Raw genomic sequence first — 22,752 nt, 5'->3', positions numbered from 1 at the left:
TAAAGCTCCAGAGTTTACATGACAGAAAAATGACCTAGGAACTCAAGTATGTACCTATATACTAAATACAAAATGGTCTAAATGCAACTCTACTAAAAAATTTTCAGATCATGAGAGTCATACTGTTCATAATGCCCAATATTGAACTGACAACAGGTGAAATTCTACAGCCCTTCACATAGATTGCTTTTTCTGTCTTTCTTTCACTGGGTATTATTATCCCACACTACCATTTTGAAATTTGTATGCTTTTTATAGTATTGGTAATTATTATCTAACCCTTCAGAAATATTTGCCACTTGCAAATATAACAATAGAGAAAAGAACATTAGCTTTCAAATATTTTTGGAAAATCTCGGGAAATCTCTTATCTGTTTATTTCTATCAAAGTACAATCATCAATGATTTGGTTCCTTTTTTTAATTACCTTCAACATTTAACAGGGAGAAGGCAATAGCAACCCACTCCAGTACTCTTGCCTGGAAAATCCCATGGACCGAGGAGCCTGGCAGGCTGCCGTCCATGAGGTCGCTAAGAGTCGGACACGACTGAACGACTTCACTTTCACTTTTCACTTTCACGCATTAGAGAAGGAAATGGCAACCCACTCAGTGTCCTTGCCTGGAGAATCCCAGGGACAGGGGAGCCTGGTGGGCTGCCATCTATGGAGTTGCACAGAGTCGGACACGACTGAAGCGACTTAGCAGCAGCAGCAGTAACATTTAACAAAAGACTTCTGAAAGAAGCTAATATACTGCTACAGAGTTCTGACAGGGAATGCAAAGCTTTCTCACCAACCCAGCTGAGCACTGGGAATATATATGTTTTTATAATGTCATATTCTTATCTATACATAAAATATAAAAATAAAGAGAGATGACCTGCAAAGCATTATAACTGTCTTCCCTTAAGTTTCTCCTCTCCCTTCTTCCCCACTCCTCCCTTCATCTCAATTTTAACATAAGCTAAACTGGCTCATAAAAGCATTATACCACAAAGACTAAACCAAAACATGCTCTACATTGGCTGTAATACAACAGAAATCCAGTGAAATTATGAACCTGATATCCTATAAGCTCCTCTTTCATTAGTTTTGATTCAACAAAGGTCTGAAAAAGACAATTTCACCTAAGACTTTCATTTTTTAGAATAAAAACAAAAATTATTTGAGACAGTGAAAGAGAGAGGGAAAGGGAAAAAGCGGGGGGAGGGGCGGGTGGTGGGGTGGGAAGGGAGAGAAAAGGGAAGGGAGAGATGCAGGAGAGAGAGAGAGAGAGAAATGTGTCTATGTGTGAGAGTTTGGGTTTTTATCTTTTTTTAAGTCAGACCACATAGGCTCTGGACTAAGTACCATCATTTACCCCAGTATACTTATTTTATTATGTAACCATCATCGGCAATAAAAATACACAAACTGTTGGAAAAAATGAATAAATGATCTAAGAATATGGTCCAACCTGTCAGCAGTTCAGACTGATTTCATGAGATTAATCTTTGCAAAAAGAAAAATCACAATGCCATTTTAATCCCTACAGAACTAGTCTTGAAAATAAAAAGCCACTTTCAGACAGCAAAGATACAAACATGGTAAAATCATGGACCTATTCATAGTTTATTCATTAAATGCGATTAATTTTATAACTAAAAATATTTTTATTCTGGGACACCATAAGAGACGGACTATATAAAAGACACTGACAAACTGTATAGATTGCAAGAAACATGCAATTAGTTAAAATAAAACTGAACTTAATGTAATAATTTGAAAATAGAATATTAATTATGCTTATAATCATGGATTACTAAAGATAATGAAGGGAAAATACCAAAAATAACTGAAACTATCAATTATCTAAAAATATCCCTTTAATCATTTAATTCAAATGTCTGTCTAACCATATGCCAGAGCTAAGTAAATACAAATATCTTAATTCATTCATAAGAAATTAAGTATTAAAATTTGTTTTTCTGCAAAATCTACTTATAACTTCAGCATCTTAAGTTTGAAATTAACTTTAAAACATACATGCATTTCTCCCCTTTTGAAACACAATGAATCATCACGTACGCTCTATGTTCTGGACCCAGAGCCACCACCACCACACAGATCAACTGGGTTCTATAACATCAAAGTGGAAAGGATGCAATTAAACTTAGTGAAGTGGAATCTATGCTTTTTGAGTTGATATTTCTGAGTTTTTCTACAATTTTTCATAGTAATTTGGTAGCCCTTCTCCCCTTCTCACTCTTGTTATTAATCTGTTAAAGGCTAAGAAATAAGGTAATGAAGTTTGTAAATTATATCTAAAACAAGATTAAATAGATTCTGAGTAAGAGTTTCCTACAAATAAGACCCATGAATTTTAACAAAAGAGCATCTTGGAGTGCTTCTGGACTAATCAAGCAACTTCCTGTTAATTTCTAGGTTCTGTAATCTGAAACACTGAAGTTACCACCTTGATAACGCTACTAAGCTTACCAATCAAAAGCAAAACAGTGGAGCAAACATCCAAATTTATCTTGTTTAGCTTGCCAATATCAAAATATTACATTTATTTCCTATTTCTTACCAGTAAAGTAATAAAGGACACTCACTAACAAGCTTTACTGATAATGCCAAGAATATTAATTGCCCATAAGCAAAAAATACCAAGAACTGAATATTTCACAGAACCATGTCTTTCCACTTAATATTATAGCATAACTTTTATGAACAGGCTGATTTTTTAAAATCAAAGATCACAACATTCTGTTTTAAATGTCATGCTAAAATGATAAATTGTCTGAGGGTCACCATGATTCTTGGGGTACCTTTGTATTCTAATAATAGGTTAAACAGAAGAGAAAATTTATAAATGGCACTTAAATTTAGGATAGTTATAATGTAGACTTCTACACAGTATATACACAGACTGTATAATAAAATGGATGCTGTAAAGTAAAAAGTTGTCCTAATGAATTAGGACATGATCAACAACCAAGAGAAACTCTGTCCTGTGGCTAACAGATTTAAAATCTACATAAATTATAAATAAAAATTGCTTTTAAATGCTAATTACATTTTATATTAAAACTTAATTACCTACGTCATTAAGATTCAAAGTTGTATAGAACTGGTGAGGATATGGGAAACCCAGCATTCTAATGCACTGTAGATAGAAAAAGTAAGCAAATGCAACTTGGTGACAAGATTCAAAACTGTAAATGTTAATGCTGTTAATATCATTAACTTAGCATTTCCGTTTGTTTCATCCTGTGAAAATATCTCCACTAGTATCCAGAGATATGTGTTCAAAGATGTTCATTTTAGCGTTGCCTCTAACAAAAACAATAAAAAGGGGCAATAAGGGACATGCCCACCAGTATCAGATTGCTTAAATACACTATGGTAGTTCTAATCCAAAGAAATACAGGAGAGGATGGGACAAACTGAGAGTAGCACTGAAATATACACATTACCACGTATAAAGCAGATAGCTAGTGGGAAGTTGCTGTAACACAGGAAGCGCAGCCCAGTGCTCTGTAGAAGGGTGTACCGTAGAAGGGTGGGGTGGGGAAGGGGTGGGAGGGAGGTTCAAGAGAATATATGTATACTTACAGTTGACTCATGTTATTGTACAGCAGAAACCAACTCAACATTGTAAAGCAATTATCCTCCAAACAAAAATAAATGTTTTTAAAAAAAGAATATATAGAGGAATGGGAGTATGGAAATCTCAGAAATATACTTTCTCTTTTAAAAAAAAGAAATACTAAATAAGTGTTACAAAGAATGAAGTATACATATGTGCACTGACATGGAATGATCTCCCAAGGGTATATGGTTAAATGAAAAAAAAAAGGAAATTACAAAATAGCATGTGTAGTGCAAACAGATTTTTATTACTTTTTAAAATCAGCATATCTACAGAAAAAGAAAAAGAATTAGAGAACCATGCACCAAAGTTGATAGTAGCTATCTCTCGGGGAAGGTTCAAGAGCAATCTAATAATATAAATTCTGTTTTTTTGAAATAGTTGTATGTCATACAAATAAGACTTATTAATTTAATAAACTGCTTTAAGATCCTTAAAAATACTATTTCTATTGCAAAGCTTTATAGCAAATTCACAATGGCCCTATAAACACTTAAGTTATTAAAGTAAGTTCCATTTAGCAAAATGTGGTTTCAAAACAGCCCTATTTTATAAAACAAACATTAAACTGAGAATTGTGATTTCAAAAAACTTACACTGAAGTCTCATAAACCTTATTAAAGTAAAAATAATTCCACCATGAATGTTTTTCCATAGTTTTTTCATAAGAAACTTATCTTTTCCATAAGATAATTTAACCACAAAGGGATCATTTAGGAAATCATACATATGTTTCCAAAATTTAATGATTCCCTACTTTATTCTGTTATGTTCAAGTAAAACTAAATACTTTTATCAGCATGTAGAGTATAATTCCATTTCTATAAAAGTGTTCATCTATTTCTATCTGAACACATGCACAGAGTAATGGGCACCTAATGATGAGTCATTTCTGAGTAATGAACGTAGGGTAATTTTTTTACTTTATTCTGTGTATTTTTCTATATTGCCAAATTTATTTATGAGTGTATGTCACTTCAATCATATAAATTAGCTACTGTCATTTGATCCCCTTCACTTGAAATTATTTTCTTTCCAGGACTCTTCATGCTCCATTTTTAACCTTCTGGTTTCTAATGACCAGTTCATTTAAAAAAGGAAGAAGAATAATAAAAAAAAAATCAAGGAACTACCCTAAGATCCACAGACCCAAAAGCAAAGTTCATGTTTATAACAAAAGTTCTGCTTCCCATCATGCGGTTAGGAACACCTGTGCAAACCTTCCCCCTCCATGATCTGACACATGGAATGGAGCCAAATTCATATACACAAATTCATGGTGTTAATCTATGGGTCTAAAGGCAAAGGCACCAGGAATCATTAAAAATTAGGGAGATAAAGCTACTAAACCTGAATAAGCTAAGAGGAAAAATGCCAAAGTTATAGGGAAAAGGGACTGCATTAATAGCTAGAAGGGGGAAGAGGACAGAAAAAGCTATGGGAGATTTAAGAGCTCCATATGAACCTCTAAATTTCCAGGGAAAAAGAGAGTCAGTTTTCAAGCCATGAGAAATACCTCATGTATGTTTCCTATGTTTTCAAAGAAAGCAGATATTTAGAAATGAAATAAAACTCTAGTTCTAGTTTTACCCATAAATAATCTTAGAAAGGAATGAAAAAACCAACTCACCTGCCTGGCGCACTGGGAATTCCACATGCTCAGACACTATAATCCGAAGTAGACTGGGGGCAAAATTGATAATCTTGTAAGACTGAAATTACAAAGAAATGTTTTATTAAAAATAGGGCAATACAAGTGAATAACTGTCAGCACCTGTTCCTGAATACATTCCTATCCAAACAAAAGAATAACTTTCAAAAGAAAAGAAACTCTCCAAAGCAAAATAAAGATTAATAAAATACAAAAAAATTTCTTAGAATAAATCGATGAATAAAAGAGTAAGAACACTTTTATGTTTTTTTAGATATATATTGTCAAAATGTTCTCCAGAAAGGGTGTAGCAATTTATGCTTCCCACAGTAGATTATATGTGTACCCATCTATCTAATATAGAGATTAGCATTATCATTCCTCCAAACTTTTCATCCTTATTCATACTTTAAATTACACTTATTCTAGCTTGAATTTTTTTTCCTGTCAGTTGGCTATTTGTTTTCTTCCACAAATTCTTTATTCCCCTCACTCTTCTGTAAAAGGAATATTTGTTTTATTCTTAGTAACTTCTAGGAGCTATTTTATGAATTTAAAATTTCAAATTTTTATTTGACTCATACATTGTGCTCAGTCGCTAAGTCATGTCTGACTCTGCAACCCCATTAGACTGCAGCCCGCCAGGCTCCTCTGTCAATGCAGTTTTCCAGGCGAGTGACTTATACAAGTGTTTCTTTCCAGCTTATTTGTGCTTCAATTTTGCTAGTACTTTTGATGAAAAGAAAACATGGGCTACAGAAAATGGAAGATCCAACAGAGAAAATGAACAATGGCTCTGCACAAGCCAGTCCAGATTGCAGCAGTATATGTACTTCAGGAGACAGGGTTGAGAGCTCTGTCACCAGCTGCCCTCTGCTGCCAGAGCATCTTTTAAACTTAGCAGCACCCAAGCAAGCCTGCACTGATGAAGTGCCTACTGTCTGGGCCATTTCTCCCCACAGACATGTTTTACTCTGACCTACTCCTGAGTTTGGCCATGGCGACTATAGATGCAAAAAAAGAGAGCGAGCGAGCAAGCAGCCTATTCCTTCTGATCATATTCCCTCCAGATGTCTAGTACCTGGACCACATTACAGGCCTGCCACATTCCCAGAGCTTACACTTGGCCATGCCTGCTGACATTCCCAGAAAAGACTCATAAATTCTCACTGAGACTAAGCCAGACAACGTCACAAGGAGTCTGTTCCGCTTACCTCCTCCCTAGACCCTGGATCTATGCTGGCATCTCTTTCAGTGCACCACTAGATTCATGCACACCACTCCTATTCCTAAATTTATCACCTTTCCTATTATTTATAATAACATTCATTGAGATAAATGTTTAACCAAAAAAATGGAGAAAATTGGCATCTTAAAAATAGTGGTTCTTTTCATATTCATTGGAAGGACTGAAGCTGAAGCTCCAATACTTTGGCCACCTGATGAGAAGAGCCTCAAGAGACTCACTGGAAAAGACTGAAGAAGGTACAAGGAGAAGAGGGTGGCAGAGAATGAGATGGTCAGATGGCATCACCGACTCAATGGACATGAATTTGGGCAACTCTGGGAGACAGTGAAGGACAGGGAAGCCTGGCATGCTGCAGTCCTTGGGATCACAAAGAGTCAGACACAACTTAGTGGTTTCAATTATAGATAAAGAATTTACTTCATATACAAAAATTTAAGATTCTGCAGTTTATAGAGGATGAAAGGAACAACAATTACAAAATAATTCAAAAATTTACTCTTGTTGTTCAGTCACTAAAATAAATGAGCTGGACCCTAATCCCTTGTGGTAGGTTACTCACTGGTTTATCCAACAAAGAAGGATGTTACAGTGGTGGTAAAGGATAAAGCATACAAAACGCGACATTAAAACCATATTTATTAAAAGGTTATGCAACATTATACTTTGGTCTTCTACTTACAATTGAAAAGAATACTTAGAGCATATTACAATCCAAAGCACTATATTGTACTAAATATAAATGCTAAATGAGTGACACAGCAATAAGCTACTTTTAGAAAGTTGCAGAGGTAGTTGTGGTCTATAGTGAGTTGGGTGGATATGGGGCAAGGCAGAGTTAGGTTGGTATGGATTTGGGTTGAAATATCAGGAACAAAGGGGCTTCCCAGGCGGCACTAGTGGTGAAGAACCGACCGGCCAATGCAGGAGACCTAAGAGACACTGTTTTGATCCCTGGGAAGATCCCCTGGAGGAGGCATGGCAACCCACTCCAGTATTCTTGCCTGGAGAATCCCATGGACAGAGGAGCCTGGTGGGTTACAGTCCATAGGGTGGCAAAGAGTTGGACAAGACTGAGCCAACTAGGCATGCACACACCACGAAGAAAAGGGTACGGGGTCCTAAATACCTCTTGCAGTTCTGCAGGTTCTCCACCTTCCCTTTCCACTTCTATAAAGTCAGCTGCACTTAACATACTGATGACTCAGAAACAATACAAGCATAGGCTCACAGAGCAGAGCAGTACAACAAGAGAAAAAAAGATATGATCCCTGTCCACACTATCAAAATAACATCTGGCCACATTGTGAAGAGAAGGGGGTCATAAACAGGCCAACTCCCCTGTTCAACTAGCAGAATGCAAGTTCAGCTCTTGCTTTGTTCCTCCTAACCAACGCCTGGATTACTACTCTTCCAACTAAGCAACACGTAGTACTTTTACCCTGCAAAGCCTGGGACAGGTACTGACCTTAACTTTCCCCTATTCTGAGAGAGAGTCCTTTTCTCTTTGAAGCACCAATACACTCCCTTTAGGTGTCAGTTGAACTCAACCTTCCCTCCAGAGTCAGTTATTTTCACTCTCTCATCCTGGATTCACACTTAACTCCACCCAGATTTCCCATTTAAACAATCCCTTTCAAAGATTCACAACCGATATCTGCACTTCAAAGTCAATTCCATCCAGGGAAAACCTAGGACACACTTATTTAAGACAGTCATTGTCACACTTTAAAAGTAGGAAGCACCGAATCACCTAGCTAGTTAATTAAAACACAACTGGGCCCCATCCCCAGAGGTTCTAATTCCTTAAGTCTAGAGTGAAGCCCCATAATTTGCATTTCCAACAAGTTCCCAAATGATGTTGACGTTGCTCATTCTGGGCAGCACTTTGAGAACCACTAATTCAGGTATATTCCTTTACATGTTAAGGATTACTGCAACCTCAAACCTGTCACTCTATCCTGGGGGTAGACCTTACTTCGTACTTTGTAGTGATAAGTTTATGATTCATTCTTACAGGGGAGGAGGAAAATACAACCTAGAGTTTGGGATCATTCAATTTGCCAATGTCGGTAATATCACTGGAACAAGGTCAAAGCTAGTTAGCAAGAATAAAGGAAGGGGGATAAAAGAAAGTCTCACACATTTTACCGTTTTTTAGAAAACCTCTACAAACTCTTACTATTCGGCGTGGCTTTTGCAAAGCACCACCACCATAAAAACTGTCTATTCTTCCCAAAGCACTCTTCCGCCAGCATTTCCCCAGCGCTCCAACAAACTCTGCCACTCAGGGTCTAAACGGTCCTGCCAAACCCACAGAAGCAGGCGAATGGACAGGGTTTCCCACAGCAACACCTAAAAAGGTCTGGGTCTGCAGAAAAAAAGAACTCAGATTTTAATTTTAAGTGGATTTTCCCACCAACTCGGCGTACTTAAGGAAAAGAAATCACATCCCGAAAACACTAGCAAAGCTTGCTAAAGCTTCTTTCTGCGGACCAGGCGAGCTGAACAAACTGCACTGGGAAGAAAAACGACAGGGAAAGATGCAAAGGTGGCCAACAGGTGCGTGAGCCGTTGAGAAAAGATCCAAGGAGTAGGTACCGCCGGACCCGGCGGCGGGGGCGGGGACGGAACCGGCCGAGAGACGCGTTGAGATCCGGGGTCCGGGGTCCCGGGTCGGGGCCCGGGTGGGGGTGGAGATCAGGGGCGCCGAAGAGGGAGAGCCCGGCGAGGCGGCGGAGGGCCCGCTCCTCACCTGGTTGAGTTCATTCTCGGCCGCAATCCGCAGCTTCGGGTCGATGGTGCCCTTCAGCGCCTGGATGATCCGGTTGAGGTCCATCTCCCCAGGCGGGGGCTCCGCGGCCCCCGGACCAGTAGGCCAGACTGCCGCTTTAGTTTTTCTTTTGACCCTCTCAGCCTCCTCCGCCGCGACCCCTGAACTACCTCACTCCTCACCCCCCGCCACCGTCGCCACCTGCAGCCACTTGCTGCGCCACTCTGACTCCGCGCCCCTTGTCCTCCCTTTCTACCCCCCACAACTCGCTCTCCATTCACCCTTTTACGACAGCCGGTGGGAGGCGGGAGAAGTAAGAAGAGGAAACGGCGCCTCCTTTACGGCGGCCTCTTCCCCAGGGCATGCTGCTATGGCCGCCCCCTCTAGCGGCCACCATGCTGCTGTACGGAAAGTGGTCTCGGCTTCTTTCCAGCAGGGAAACCGGCTCACTAGCTCCAACAGGCGGTCGTCGTGCTGCCCTACGGCAAAGAACTTCCTGTCATTTCCCTTTGGGAGAACCGAGCTCGCAAGGTGTCTCTTTACAGTTGCTTCCAAATTAAGCGTATATGGGTGGAATGGCACTATTTATTAGTCTGAAAATTCTTTGGGTATTACAACTGAGATCATCTGCGTGCGTGCTAAGTCGCTTCAGTCGTGTCCGACTCTGTGCGACCCTATGGACTGTACCCACAAGGCTCCTCTGTCATTGGGATTCTCCAGGCAAGAATACTGGCGTGGGTTGCCACGCCCTCCTCCAAGGGAATCTTCCCTACCCAAGGATTGAACCCTCATCTCCTATGTCTTCTACATTGGCAGGCGGGTTCTTTACCACTAGCACAAAGCTGTCTCTGTGGGAGCCATCATTCGTTCATTCAGTTACTCACTCACATCCTGAATGTTTTTTTTTTTTAATTCTATTTTTAAACTTTACATAATTGTATTAGTTTTGCCAAATATCAAAATGAATCCGCCACAGGTATTTTTCAGCCAGAGTACCAAGATACTTAGGTACCACATAACAAAATTAATTCAATGCAGGTTACTATGAAAGAACTCACAATGTGATAGAAGAGAAAAATATAAACAAATATACATAAAGTAACTGTTCCAGATCAGAGAAACTATATGCCTAGTCAAGGCTGTATATTGTCACCCTGCTTATTTAACTCATATGCAGAGTACATCATGAGAAACTCTGGACTGGAAGAAATACAAGCTGGAATCAAGATTTCCGGGAGAAATATCAATAACTTCAGATATGCAGATGACACCACCCTTATGGCAGAAAGTGAAGAGGAACTCAAAAGCCTCTTGATGAAAGTGAAAGTGGAAAGTGAAAAAGTTGGCTTAAAGTTCAACATTCAGAAAACGAAGACCATGGCATCCGGTCCCATCACTTCATGGGAAATAGATGGGGAAACAGTGGAAACAGTGTCAGACTTTATTTTTCTGGGCTCCAAAATCACTGCAGATGGTGACTGCAGCCATGAAATTAAAAGACGCTTACTCCTTGGAAGGAAAGTTATGACCAACCTAGATAGCATATTGAAAAGCAGAGACATTACTTTGCCCACAAAGGTCCGTCTAGTCAAGGCTATGGTTTTTCCTCTGGTCATGTATGAATGTGAGAGTTGGACGGTGAAGAAGGCTGAGCGCCAAAGAATTGATGCTTTTGAACTGTGGTGTTGGAGAAGACTCTTGAGAGTCCCTTGGACTGCAAGGAGATCCAACCAGTCCATTCTGAAGGAGATCAGCCCTGGGATTTCTTTGGAAGGAATCATGCTAAAGCTGAAACTCCAGTACTTTGGCCACCTCATGCGAAGAGTTGACTCATTGGAAAAGACTCTGATGCTGGGAGGGATTGGGGGCAGGAGGAGAAGGGGACAACAGAGGATGAGATGGCTGGATGGCATCACTGACTCGATGGACATGAGTCTGAGTGAACTCCGGGAGTTGGTGATGGACAGGGAGGCCTGGTGTGCCGCGATTCATGAGGTCACAAAGAGTCGGACGTGACTGAGCGACTGAACTGAACTGAAAGTTTCTGAAAATTTTCCAAATCTTCTCAGAAAAGTAGTGAAAGGCAAGAAACGTCATGCTGTCTCCACCCACTGTGGCCATATCTGGCCCCCAAATTTCAGTGGCATAAAAATATTAAGGAGCTAGTTGTTCCTGAGGTTACTCTGAAAAAGTTTAATTACACTTGTAAAGATGATTGTGGGCAAAATACATCTGAAGAGGTGTGATCTTTCCCAGAGCAGATAATTGAAACAAAATGGTTCCATTAACTGGGTTCAATCAAGAAGGTAGAAATTTTGTGGTAGAAAACTTAGCAGCCTGATCGCTTTCCCCTCTACAGGGGCTGTAAATGGGATCACATCCTGCAGCTGGGTGCAAAAGTGCCTAATATGTCTCTGGTTGCTTCCAGTTTTGCCCATTCTCTGAACTTCCATAGAGTAGTGTTTCTTACAGATTAATACTGTCATGTTCCTTCCTTGATGACTTCTCATCGATATCAAGATAAAATACAAACTACAAACTCCTTACCACTCAAGGTCTTATGAAACATAGTGCCTTTCATCTTCACACTATTTCCTTATCCTACTTTCTTGGACTTCATGAATCTAAAACTCCTTGACCTCTGGAATCTTAACTCCAATATCTTCTTTTCAGTTTAAGACCTTCTCTTCCGTCTCTGTCTCCCTTAATTACTTTACACCTATTTTCCAACACAATCACTTTTCCATCCTTTCTCAAGTCTACCCTTGACCCAATGTGAAAACTGTTACTGTTACAAATGTGTGTTCCTTCCTTAGGCCCCAAAATCCTGTTCCTTTCCTTTGCTCAGCATCACTTCAGCAACTGTTCCAACCCTCAAGACTCTTATCAAATTCCCTCTTTCCACAGAGCCCTGCAAAGATGAACAAAATCACCAGGCTCAATCACTGAAACACAAATTAATCTGTTTCCCTGCTTTAAGCCTGTTTACCAGGTTTCCCTGGTACTCAAACAGTTAAGAGTCTGCCTGCAGTGCAGGAGACCCAGGTTCAGTCCCTGGGTGGGGAATGTCCCCTGGAGAAGGAAATGGCAACCCACTCCAGTATTCCTGCCCGGAAAATGCCATGGACGGAGGAGCCTGGCAGGGTACAGTCCATGGGGTCGCAAAGAGTCAGACATGACTGAGCAACTTCACTTTCATTTTACCCTGCTTTACACCTCCTTGCCTCCAATCTGAACCTAATCTCCCATTCCCCTGGGACCTTGCTCCACAAATCTCTATTCTATATATTTTTCATTAAAATGAATTGAGTATTATTACACTTATGGTTGAAAATTTGTGAAACATTTTTCCTCTATTTTCAACCTCTTTCTCTCCACTGATTCAACCTCAGCCTAAAAACATCTCCCCCGGTTAAAAACACTCTTTTTTGCAATAATACTCTCTATTGTTCATCCTTTTCCAAAGAATGGTATTCATTCCTTGTCTCCGCTTCCTTACTTTGCTTCAATCGGTTATTCCTAGGCTTCTGCCTTCATTTCTACCACTAAAACTGCCAACAAAAAGTGAACACTAATCCCTTAGTTACTATCTAAGGTATGTGCACTTGATATATGCAAGATACAGTTTTAGTTCTCATCTTAAAACCTCTCACTGGTATCCAACACTGTACTGTGTGTATACACACACACACACACACACACACACACATATATATATACATACATATATACATATATATATGGTATCTTTGTATAACACAACTAAATACTACTGAGAATACAGAGAAACTGGATCACTCATACATTGTTGGCTGGAGTTTTAAATGGTACAGCCTCTCTGGAAAACAGTGGCTAAACAATCTGGCACATTTATACCATGGGAATACTACTGAGCAGTTGAAAGGAATAAAACAGGCAACAACATACTCGATGAATCCTAGATGAGAATTATGACAAGTGAAAAAAAGCCAATCCCAAAAGGTTACATACTCTTTGATATTTATATATTTTTTAAATATCAGTTCAATTCAGTTTAGTCCCTCAGTAGGGCCCGACTCCTTGCGACCCCATGGACTACAGCACATCAGGCTTCCCTGTCCTTGACCAACTCCCGGAGCTTGCTCAAACTCATGCCCATCGAGTTGGTGATGCATCCAATCATCTCATCCTCTGTCGTCCCCTTCTCCTCCCGCCTTCAATCTTTACCAGCTTCAGGATCTTTTCAAATGAGTCAGTTCACATCAGGTGGCCCAAGTAGTGGAGTTTCAGCTTCAGCATCAGTCCTTCCAGTGAACACCCAGGACTGATCTCCTTTAGGATGGACTGGTTGGATCTCCTTGCAATCCAAGGGATTCTCAAGAGTCTTCTCCAACACTACAGTTCAAAAGCATCAATTCTTTGGTGCTCAGCTTTCTTTATACTCCAAATCTCACATCCATATATGACGACTGGAAAAACCATAGGTTTGACTAGATGGACTTTGGTTGGCAAAGTAATGTCTCTGCTTTTTAATATGCTATCTAGGTCGGTCATAGCTTTTCTTCCAAGGCGCAAGCATCTTTTAATTTCATGGCTGCAGTCACCATCTGCAGTGATTTTGGAGCCCAAGAAAATAAAGTCTCTCACTGTTTCCATTGTTTCCATTATTTGCCATAAAGTGATGGGACCGGAAGCCATGATCTTAGTTTTCTGAATGTTGAGTTTTAAGCCAAATTTTTCACTCCTCTTTCACTATCATCAAGAGGCTCTTTAGTTCTTCTTCCCTTTCTGCCATAAGGGTGGTATCCTCTGCATATCTGAGGTTATTGATATTTCTCCCAGCAATCTTTCCAGCATGTGCTTCCTCCAGCCTGGCATTTTGTATGATGTACTCTGCATAGAAGTTAAATAAGCAGGGTGACAATATACAGCCTTGACATACTCTTTCCCTATTTGGAACCAGTCTGTTGTTCCACATCCAGTTCTAACTATTGCTTCTTGACCTACATACAGATTTCTCAGGAGGCAGGTCAGGTGGTCTGGTATTCCCATCTCTTGAATTTTCCACAGTTTGTCGTGATCCACACAGTCAAAAGCTTTGGCATAGTCAATAAAGCAGAAGTAGATGTTTTTCTGAAACTCTCCTGCTCTTTCAATGATCCAACGGATGCTGACAATTTGATCTCTGGTTCCTCTGTCTTTTCTAAATCCAGCTTGAACATCTGGAAGTTCACGGGTCAAGTACTGCTGAAGCCTGACGTGGAGAATTTTGAGCATTTCTTTGCTAGCATATGAGATGAGTGCAATTGTGCAGTAGTTTGAGCATTCTTTGGCATTGCCTTTCTTTGGGATTGGAATGAAAACTGACCTTTTCCAGTCCTGTGGCCATTGCTGAGTTTTCCAAATTTGCTGACACGTTGAGTGCGACACTTTCACAGCATCATCTATTAGGATTTGAAATAGCTCAACTAGAATTCCATCACCTCCACTACCTTTGTTCGTAGTAATGCTTCCTATGGCCCACTTGACATCACATTCCAGTATGTCTGGCTCTAAGTGGGTGATCACACCATCGTGCTAATCTGGATCATGAAGATCTTTTTGTATAGTTCTGTGTATTCTTGCCATCTCTTCTTAATATCTTGTTTCTGTTAGGTCCATACCATTTCTTTTCTTTACTGTGCCCATCTTTGCATGAAATGCTGCTTTGTTATCTCTAATTTTCTTGAAGAGATCTTTAGTCTTTCCTATTCTATTGGTTTCTTCTATTTCTTTGCACTGATCACTCAGGAAGGTTTTTTTATCTCTCCTTACTGTTTTCTTCTATTCCTTTGCACTGATCACTGAGGAAGGCTTTTTTATCTCTCCTTTTATCTACTCCTTACTGGAACTCTGCATTCAAATAGGTATATCTTTTCTTTTCTCCTTTGCCTTTAGCTTCTCTTCTTTTCTCATCTATTTGTAAGGCCTCCTCAGACAACCATGTTACCTTTTTGAATTTCTTTTTCTTGGGAATGGTCTTGATCGCTGCGTGTACATGTCACAAACTTCAGTCCATAGTTCTTCAGACACTATCATATCTAATCCCTTGAATTTATTTGCCATTTCCACTGTATAATCATAAGGGGTATGATTTAGGTCATACCTGAGTGCTCTAGTGGTTTTCCCTACTTTCTTCAATTTAAGTCTGAATTTGGCAATAAGGAGTTCATGATCTGAGCCACAGTCAGCTCCCAGTCTTGTTTTTGCTGACTGTATAGAGCTTCTCCATCTTTGGCTGCAAAGAATATAATCAATCTGATTTCAGTGTTGACCATCTGGTGATGTCCATGTGTAGAGTCTTCTCTTGTGTTGTTGGAAGAGGGTGTTTGCTATCACCACTGCATTCTCTTGGCAAAAGTCTGTTAGCCTTTGACCTGCTCATTTTGTACTCCAAGGCCAAATTTGCCTGTTACTCAAGGGATCTCTTGACTTCCTACTTTTGAATTCCAGTCCCCTATGATGAAAAGGACATCTTTTTTGGGTGTTAGTTCTAGAAGGTCCTGTAGGTCTTCATTGAACTGTTCAACTTCAGCTTCTTCAGCATTACTGGTTGGGGCATAGACTTGGATTACTGTGACATTGAGTGGTTTGCCTTGGAAACAGGCAGAGATCATTCTGCAGTTTTTGAGACTGCACCCAAGAACTGCATTTAGGACTCTTTTGTTGATTATGAGCGCTAACTCCATTTCTTCCAAAGGATTCTTGCCCACAGTAGTAGATATCATGGTCATCTGAGTTAAATTCATCCATTCCAGTCCATTTTAGTTCACTGATTCCTAAAATGTCAATGTTCACTCTTTCCATCTCCTGTTAGACCATTTCCATTTACCTTGATTCATGGACCTAATATTCCAGATTCCTATGTAGTGTTGTTCTTTACAACATCGGACTTTACTTCCATCACCAGTCACATCAACAACTGGGCATTGTTTTTGCTTTGGCTCTCTCTCTTCATTGTTTTGGAGTTATTTCTCTACTCTTCTCCATAGCATATTGGGCACCTACTGACCTGGGGAGTTCATCTTTCAATTTTGTTATCTTTTTGCCTTTTAATACTATTCATGAGATTCTCAAGGCAAGAATACTGAAGTGGTTTGCCATTCTGTTCTCCAATGGACCACATTTTGTCAGATGTCTCCACCATGACCCATACATCTTGGGTGGCCCTACACAGCATGGCTCCTAGTTTCATTAAGACAAGGCTGTGGTCCATGTGATCAGTTTGATTAGTTGTCTGTGATTGTGATTTTCATTCTGTCTGCCCTCATAAGGATAAGGGCCTTATGGACAAGAGACTGTCTGTGGGGGAAACTGGGTCTTGTTCTGATGGTGGGGGTGGGGGGCGGGGGGCGCATGCTCAGTAAATCTTTAATCCAATTTTCTTTGTTGGGTGGGGCTGTGTTTCCTCCCTATTCTTTGACCTAAGACCAAACTATGGTGGAGGTAATGAAGAAAATGGTGACCTCTTTCAAAAGATCCCATGCCAGGCACTGCTGCACTCAGTGCCCCCAACCCTGTAGTAGGGCACTGCCTGACCCATGACTCCGCAGGAGACTCCTGGACACTCACAGGCAAGTCTGGGTCAGTCTCTTGTGGGGTCACTGCTCCTTTCTCCTGGGTCCTGGTGCGCACAGACATTCATAAAATAATTAAAAACAGATCGGGGCTTCTGAGGGATTCAAGTGGGGATGGCTACAAGAGGGAAGTGTATGTTAATATGGAAGGGCAACATGAGGGATTGCTGTGCAAATGGAAATAATCTGTGTCTTAACTGCATCAACCTCATTATCCTAGTTGTGATATTGCATCACAGTTTTGCAAGATGTTACTTTTGAAGGAAACTGAATAAAGGGTACACAGGATCCATCTGTATTATTTCTTACAACTACATGAGAATCTACAATTATCTCAAAATAATTTTAAGTTACAAAATATATAATTAAATAAAGAGATGATGTTCCCATGAAAACTGTGTATGCTTTGAAAAGATGCAGTGAAGTCAAGTTACTAAAAAATAATGCTGTCAAATTCTGAGACAACAAAAATAAAACACACCAAAAAAACCCCATAAACACCTATTTCTTTACAAGTGTTTTAAAGTAGCTTTCCCTAAACTATATCTTTAGCTTATAATGGTTCACTGTTTATGAGTTCCCTCTTTTTTACTACTATGTACAATATGAGAGTATGTCTGTATAAATTAACATATTCATCTTAAGATAGAATTTGAGTGAGCTGTATTTTCTCATTGTAGTTTGCTTATTGCCTCACCTTTCTGGGCCTGTTTGCTCATCTGTTTCCAAAAGCTACTGTGAAGACTGAATAAGGTAAGTACATTGCCCATGCTAATGCTCAGTATTAATTATTATCATTGTATTCTATTAAGGAGAGGAGAGACCTTATTCATCCTTTGATAAATGAGACATAGTTCCATACTATGCCTGACACATAATAAGCAATTAGTAAATATTGGTTGAATGAATAAATAAGTGAATGTGTGAGAGAGAAGGCATCTGAAACAGGATATACACAGTAAGAATAAAGAAGATAGGACAGATACGAGACATTTCACAGAAACAACAGAAATTTGTGATTTCATTGGCGCAACAGAAATTTGTGACTGATTATATCCACAAAGTAACAAAAAGGAAGTCAAAAATGATTATAGAGCATCAAGATTTGATGACCTTTGGGAAAATGGGAAGAGTTCTATATTCTGGAGGAAAGATGAATTTGTCTTTGGACATGTTGAACTAGAGGTGCTTATGGGTTATACAGGTAGATTTCCAGTGACATCTGGAAATTGACATCTGGATCTCACAACAGAATAGCTGGGTGAGAAAGAGGAAGTTATGACGGGGAGACGGGGTGCGGGGAGGTGGTTACAAGAAGGAGTAAAGAGAACCGTGAGTCATCTGTGTATGTAAGTTAGTTGACAGCATAGAAGTAGATGACATCATCCTAGAAATACAGCTATAGAGGATAACTGGCATGATTACAGCTCAAGTTATGGAAAGCAATTTTCACTCCAAGCACTACCACTGTGGCCTTTTTTTAAGATTTAACATTTCAGTCATCTAAATGGAATATCACACAGCTGTCCTCCCCATCTGTTGGCAGCAGCTCATCTGCTATGTTAGCAGCAAGTCTATGTTAGCAGGATTGAATCTCATCCATATGGTAAAGACAAAAATGGGAGTTAAAACCCAATGCACAAAAATCTCTATCTGTAAGTTACATGATCTCTTAATCTTAAATCATTCAAATGATCTGTGAGTATGATAAATTTTTTGACTAAATGCCTCTACTTCAAAAGGGTCTCTATTGGCTGAACTCTACGTCATAGCACCTGAAATACAGGCAACAGTACTTACATACGTCTCATAAATGTAAGATCTTCAGTATTGTTAGTATAATAAAGTCAGTGGCATGGTACTCTCCTTTGAACTGTCGCATGTAACCAAAAGCCGTGAGTAGAGTTTTTTAGAAGAATCTGACAGACCTCTCAGTTAAAGAAGAATTTTTTTTAAACAAAAAAATCTATTGTTGTTGTTTAGTCACTTAGTCATGTCTGACTCTTTGTGACTCCGTGGACAACACGCCAGACTTCCCTGTCCTTCACCATACCCTGGAGTTTGGACATGTCCATTGAGTCGATGATGCCATCCAACCTGATACTGATAACACTGATAAGAAATCAGTATTTATAAGCTAAAGTAATAAAGGGTTCGGAGAAGGCAATGGTACCCCACTCCAGTACTCTTGCCTGGAAAATCCCATGGACAGAGGAGCCTGGTAGGCAGCAGTCCATGGGGTTGCTAAGAGTGGGACACGACTGAGCGACTTCACTTTCACTTTTCACTTTCATGCATTGGAGAAGGAAATGGCAACCCACTCCAGTGTTCTTGCCTGGAGAATCCCAGGGACGGGGGAGCCTGGTGGGCTGCTGTCTATGGGGTCGCACAGAGTCGGACACAACTGAAGCGACTTAGCAGCAGCAGCAATAGAGGGTTAGGAAGTTTTGGATCAGAAGCCAGAAATTTCCATCTCCAAGAAACTAAAATGATAGTAGTGGTGGGAGGCAGAGAAACTAAAAAGAGTGGTATTAACTAAGGCTGAAGATGAAATTTGTACTTTCAAATCAGTTTTTTTCCTCAAAATCTTCTGTTTCTTCATTTCCTCAGACTTTCCACATTTCACTTTGGAAATGGAGTCATCCTGTTCAAATTCAGGACATATGAAAAATGATAACTTATGACAGCCTCAACCAGGTTCAGTGTATCCAGTTCACAGTGTTTAGTCTGCCCTAGTAAAAGCTGAGTAGTACCTCTAAAATAACTGTGTGCAAAAAGAAAAGAAAAAGAAAAGCAATGGAAAATACGAGGAAACCACACCTGAGAACTAAAGAAGAGCAACACGAACAATAGGAATGGCTGCCACTGTACTTGGACTCAAAGCCTGGCTGGGGCACTTCTGCTAGTGGCCTTACAAAGTCAGTCTCCAACTGTCCCAATTTTCTTATCTCCTAAAAAAGTATCTGCCTCACCAGGACCACTATGAAGATCAAATAAGATTACACAAATCAGAGTACTCTAAATCATTAAGTGAAATACAAATATTAGTGAAAGGTGAAAGGTTTTTATAGTAAAATTCTTCCATGTGTTATCCCAGGCTTAATGATAATTAAAGCAGACCCTCAAGCTCTATCCAAGCAAAAACAAGACAGGGTAAGTACCACAGCAATCTAACATTTTATCTTTAGTTTTTAACAAAAAAGTGACAAGTACATTTAAAGTTCTATAGTAATATGCAGAATGAAAAATACCTACTAACCAACCCCTTTTCCTGAGAGCCAACACTATCACATTTTGTACATACTACTAGGAAAAAAAAATTCAACCACATATACTTTCTTTCAGAAATTTTACACAAATGACATTGCACACACTGCAGGATAGTCTTTTCTGACTTAACCAATTCCTACTGATGGACATCTAGGTTGTTTCTCCAGTTTTTGCTGTTATAATTAATGCTGTATCTCAGTGTAATTCCAAAACTATTTGTAAATTACTAGTACTGGAATTTCGGCGTCAGAAAGCATATACTTTATCTTTCCAAAAAGTACTCATTTTATTATCATCTACAGTATGCGTGCCTGTTTTCCCACATGCTTTCCACAAGATGCACTTTAAAACTTTACAATATGCTTACTGATTTTTTTAAAGTACATATGAACTGAGTGTTCAATTCTGCTGGCCATCTTTTTCTTGATTTTCTCCTCCTGCAGGCAGTCATTTGTCTTTTGACATTATTTTCCCTAACAGAACTTTAAGAGGTATAAATTCTACATGTCAAATTTATCCATCTTTTACAGCTTCAGTGTTAGACAACTCCTCCCTACTTCCACACTGGTGTCCTCTCCACAAAAATCATGATACTATGAACTCAAAAGTCAAGAAGCCCCAGCTCTGCATTCAAAGCTTCCACTCACTTTTAGGTACCACTTCTTAAATATGAATACTCAACCAATAATCACAAGATTCTGATCAAATGTAACACCCCAGATAAGAGATTAGGACAAACAGAAAGTGTAGGAAACAGACTACAAAGGGAAGAAAACTTAGAGAGAAAAACTATCCTCAGAATTAGACAATAATGCAATCTTAAAACGAATAGACTACACATGTAAGGAACATTCAAGATAACAGAAGTATACTTAAAAATTTAACATACCAGAAATTTAAAACTCTGTAAAAATGTCAGAAGACAAAATCAAGGAAATCTTCCAGGAAGTGAAACTTAGAAACAAGAGAAAAGATGAGAAGATTAAATAACCAGTCCAATGAGGTTTAACTTTGGAATAGTCAGATTTCCAGATACAGATCAGGAAAAACAGAAGTGTGATAGAAATCAGAGAAATAACTCAGAGATTTGCTCTCAGCAGATGAAATGGATAAAACTGTTACTGATGTGTCTGAGCATTCATCTTTGTAGCCCCCGAGTCAGGTACAAATCAGATAAGCCAGCTATTTGAAAGACTAAATTAATCACTTATTTCAAAGCATAAAGCCCTTGAAATAAAATAATAATGCTTACAAAACTTACAATTAGTGAGCCCAAGGCTTCCTGATACTTAAAACGGGTAACTATTTTATCATCTGGCATTCAGCATCTTGCTGTGGTAGCAAGTGAGCTGTCCCTATCAGTTTGTCAACACTCGCCAAAAGCTGAAAAGTGAGGATTAAAGGTATTGACCTAATCATTGAAGTGACAATTAAAAATACCCCTGAGATACATTACCAAGTGGAGGACCTAGAGAAACAACTCAAAAATCTTTCATCAAAATAAAGTGTTTGTCATGGGAGCAGAGTGGAATTCATGTGAAAAAACCTTTAGTCTACATGCCAAAAATTTCACCTTATAAAATATATAAAGTATCATCACAAAGATCACAATAGAACATCAGTCAATAAGAAAGAAAATTTTGCAAACAGGGAAGATTAAAGTATAAAAACACAGGATGTGATGTCAAAGCACTGTAAAATTGTAGCTATCACAGAGTTTGTGTATGTGCGCAAGCATGCTCAGTCATTCAGTCATGTCGCTCTTTGCTACCCCTTAGACTGTAGCCCACCAGGCTTCTCTGTCCATGGAATTCTCCAGGCAAGAACACTGGAGTGGGTAGCCATTCCCCTCTTGAGGGGATCTTCCCACCCAGGGACTGAACCCACATTTCCTACATTGCAGGAGGTTTCTTTACCACTGAGCCTCCAGGGTGGAGTTTAGAAAGTTTCAATTTAAAAACGGAATGGTTGACAAGATACTTGGTATGGGAGGCAAGTGAACAAACCTCTCAAAAATATTTCCTGCTTTAAATACCTGCATTTACTCCCTAAATAACTTTAGAGGAGATAGGAGTCAGTTGCTCACAATTCTTAAGGGGAAATTCATTTAACAAAAGACTAAAAGATTTCAAGTGGGAAAAAAAAAAAACCTCAAGGCAAATTTATAGAAAATCTATAGAAAATAGAAAAACCACCTCCCCTATCTCTATCTCCTAGAAAAACCACCTCCCCTATCTCTATCTCCAGTAAGACAAGTAACAATCTATATATTCAGAGATATATTGTAACTTTATGGAATGCCTTTCCACCTGTCATACCCACAAGATCCTCTCAGTAAAATATAAGTTCCTTATACAAGGTCCCTAAATGTGCTTTTGCATATCTATGGATCCCCACCATCTTTTGCAAAGGTATCTAAAATCTGCTTACGTACATCTTTCTGTAAAGACATCTGGACTTTTACTAAAAGATTCCAGAAGAACTGTATCTTCAAAAGTTATAGTGCTTCAGAATGAAAGATCTTGTTCATCCATTCCTTAAGTCTAAGAATTATTAATTTTCTAGTTCATTATCTTTATACT

General features: G+C 39.3%; 1 protein-coding gene and 1 long non-coding RNA gene across 4 annotated transcripts in view; one reads left to right on the top strand and one right to left on the bottom strand.

Moving 5' to 3' along the window:
* The window catches only part of IPO8 (importin 8), a 66,656-nt gene extending 57,062 nt beyond the window's left edge, over positions 1 to 9,594 (bottom strand). The window contains exons 1-2 of one of the 3 annotated variants that reach the window (XM_024991798.2): positions 9,288 to 9,594; positions 5,266 to 5,347 (exon numbers count right to left, since the gene is read on the bottom strand). In XM_024991798.2, coding sequence (XP_024847566.1) covers positions 5,266 to 5,347; positions 9,288 to 9,371 — 166 coding nt within the window. In that variant the 5' untranslated portion in view covers positions 9,372 to 9,594. Of the gene's footprint in view, positions 1 to 5,265; positions 5,351 to 9,287 lie in introns of those variants that run through there. The other 2 variants (NM_001206120.1, XM_059886469.1) reach the window with 2 other exon arrangements.
* Positions 8,241 to 21,690, top strand: LOC104972518 (uncharacterized). Its single transcript, XR_806853.4, has 3 exons — positions 8,241 to 9,094; positions 17,581 to 17,653; positions 19,511 to 21,690. It is a non-coding gene; the product is annotated as an uncharacterized lncRNA (long non-coding RNA).
* The last annotated feature ends 1,062 nt before the right edge of the window (positions 21,691 to 22,752 follow it).

The sequence above is a fragment of the Bos taurus genome, chromosome 5, assembly GCF_002263795.3.
Source record: "Bos taurus isolate L1 Dominette 01449 registration number 42190680 breed Hereford chromosome 5, ARS-UCD2.0, whole genome shotgun sequence".
NCBI classification, from domain to species: domain Eukaryota; kingdom Metazoa; phylum Chordata; class Mammalia; order Artiodactyla; family Bovidae; genus Bos; species Bos taurus.
This window is presented reverse-complemented; position numbering and strand designations above follow the sequence as displayed.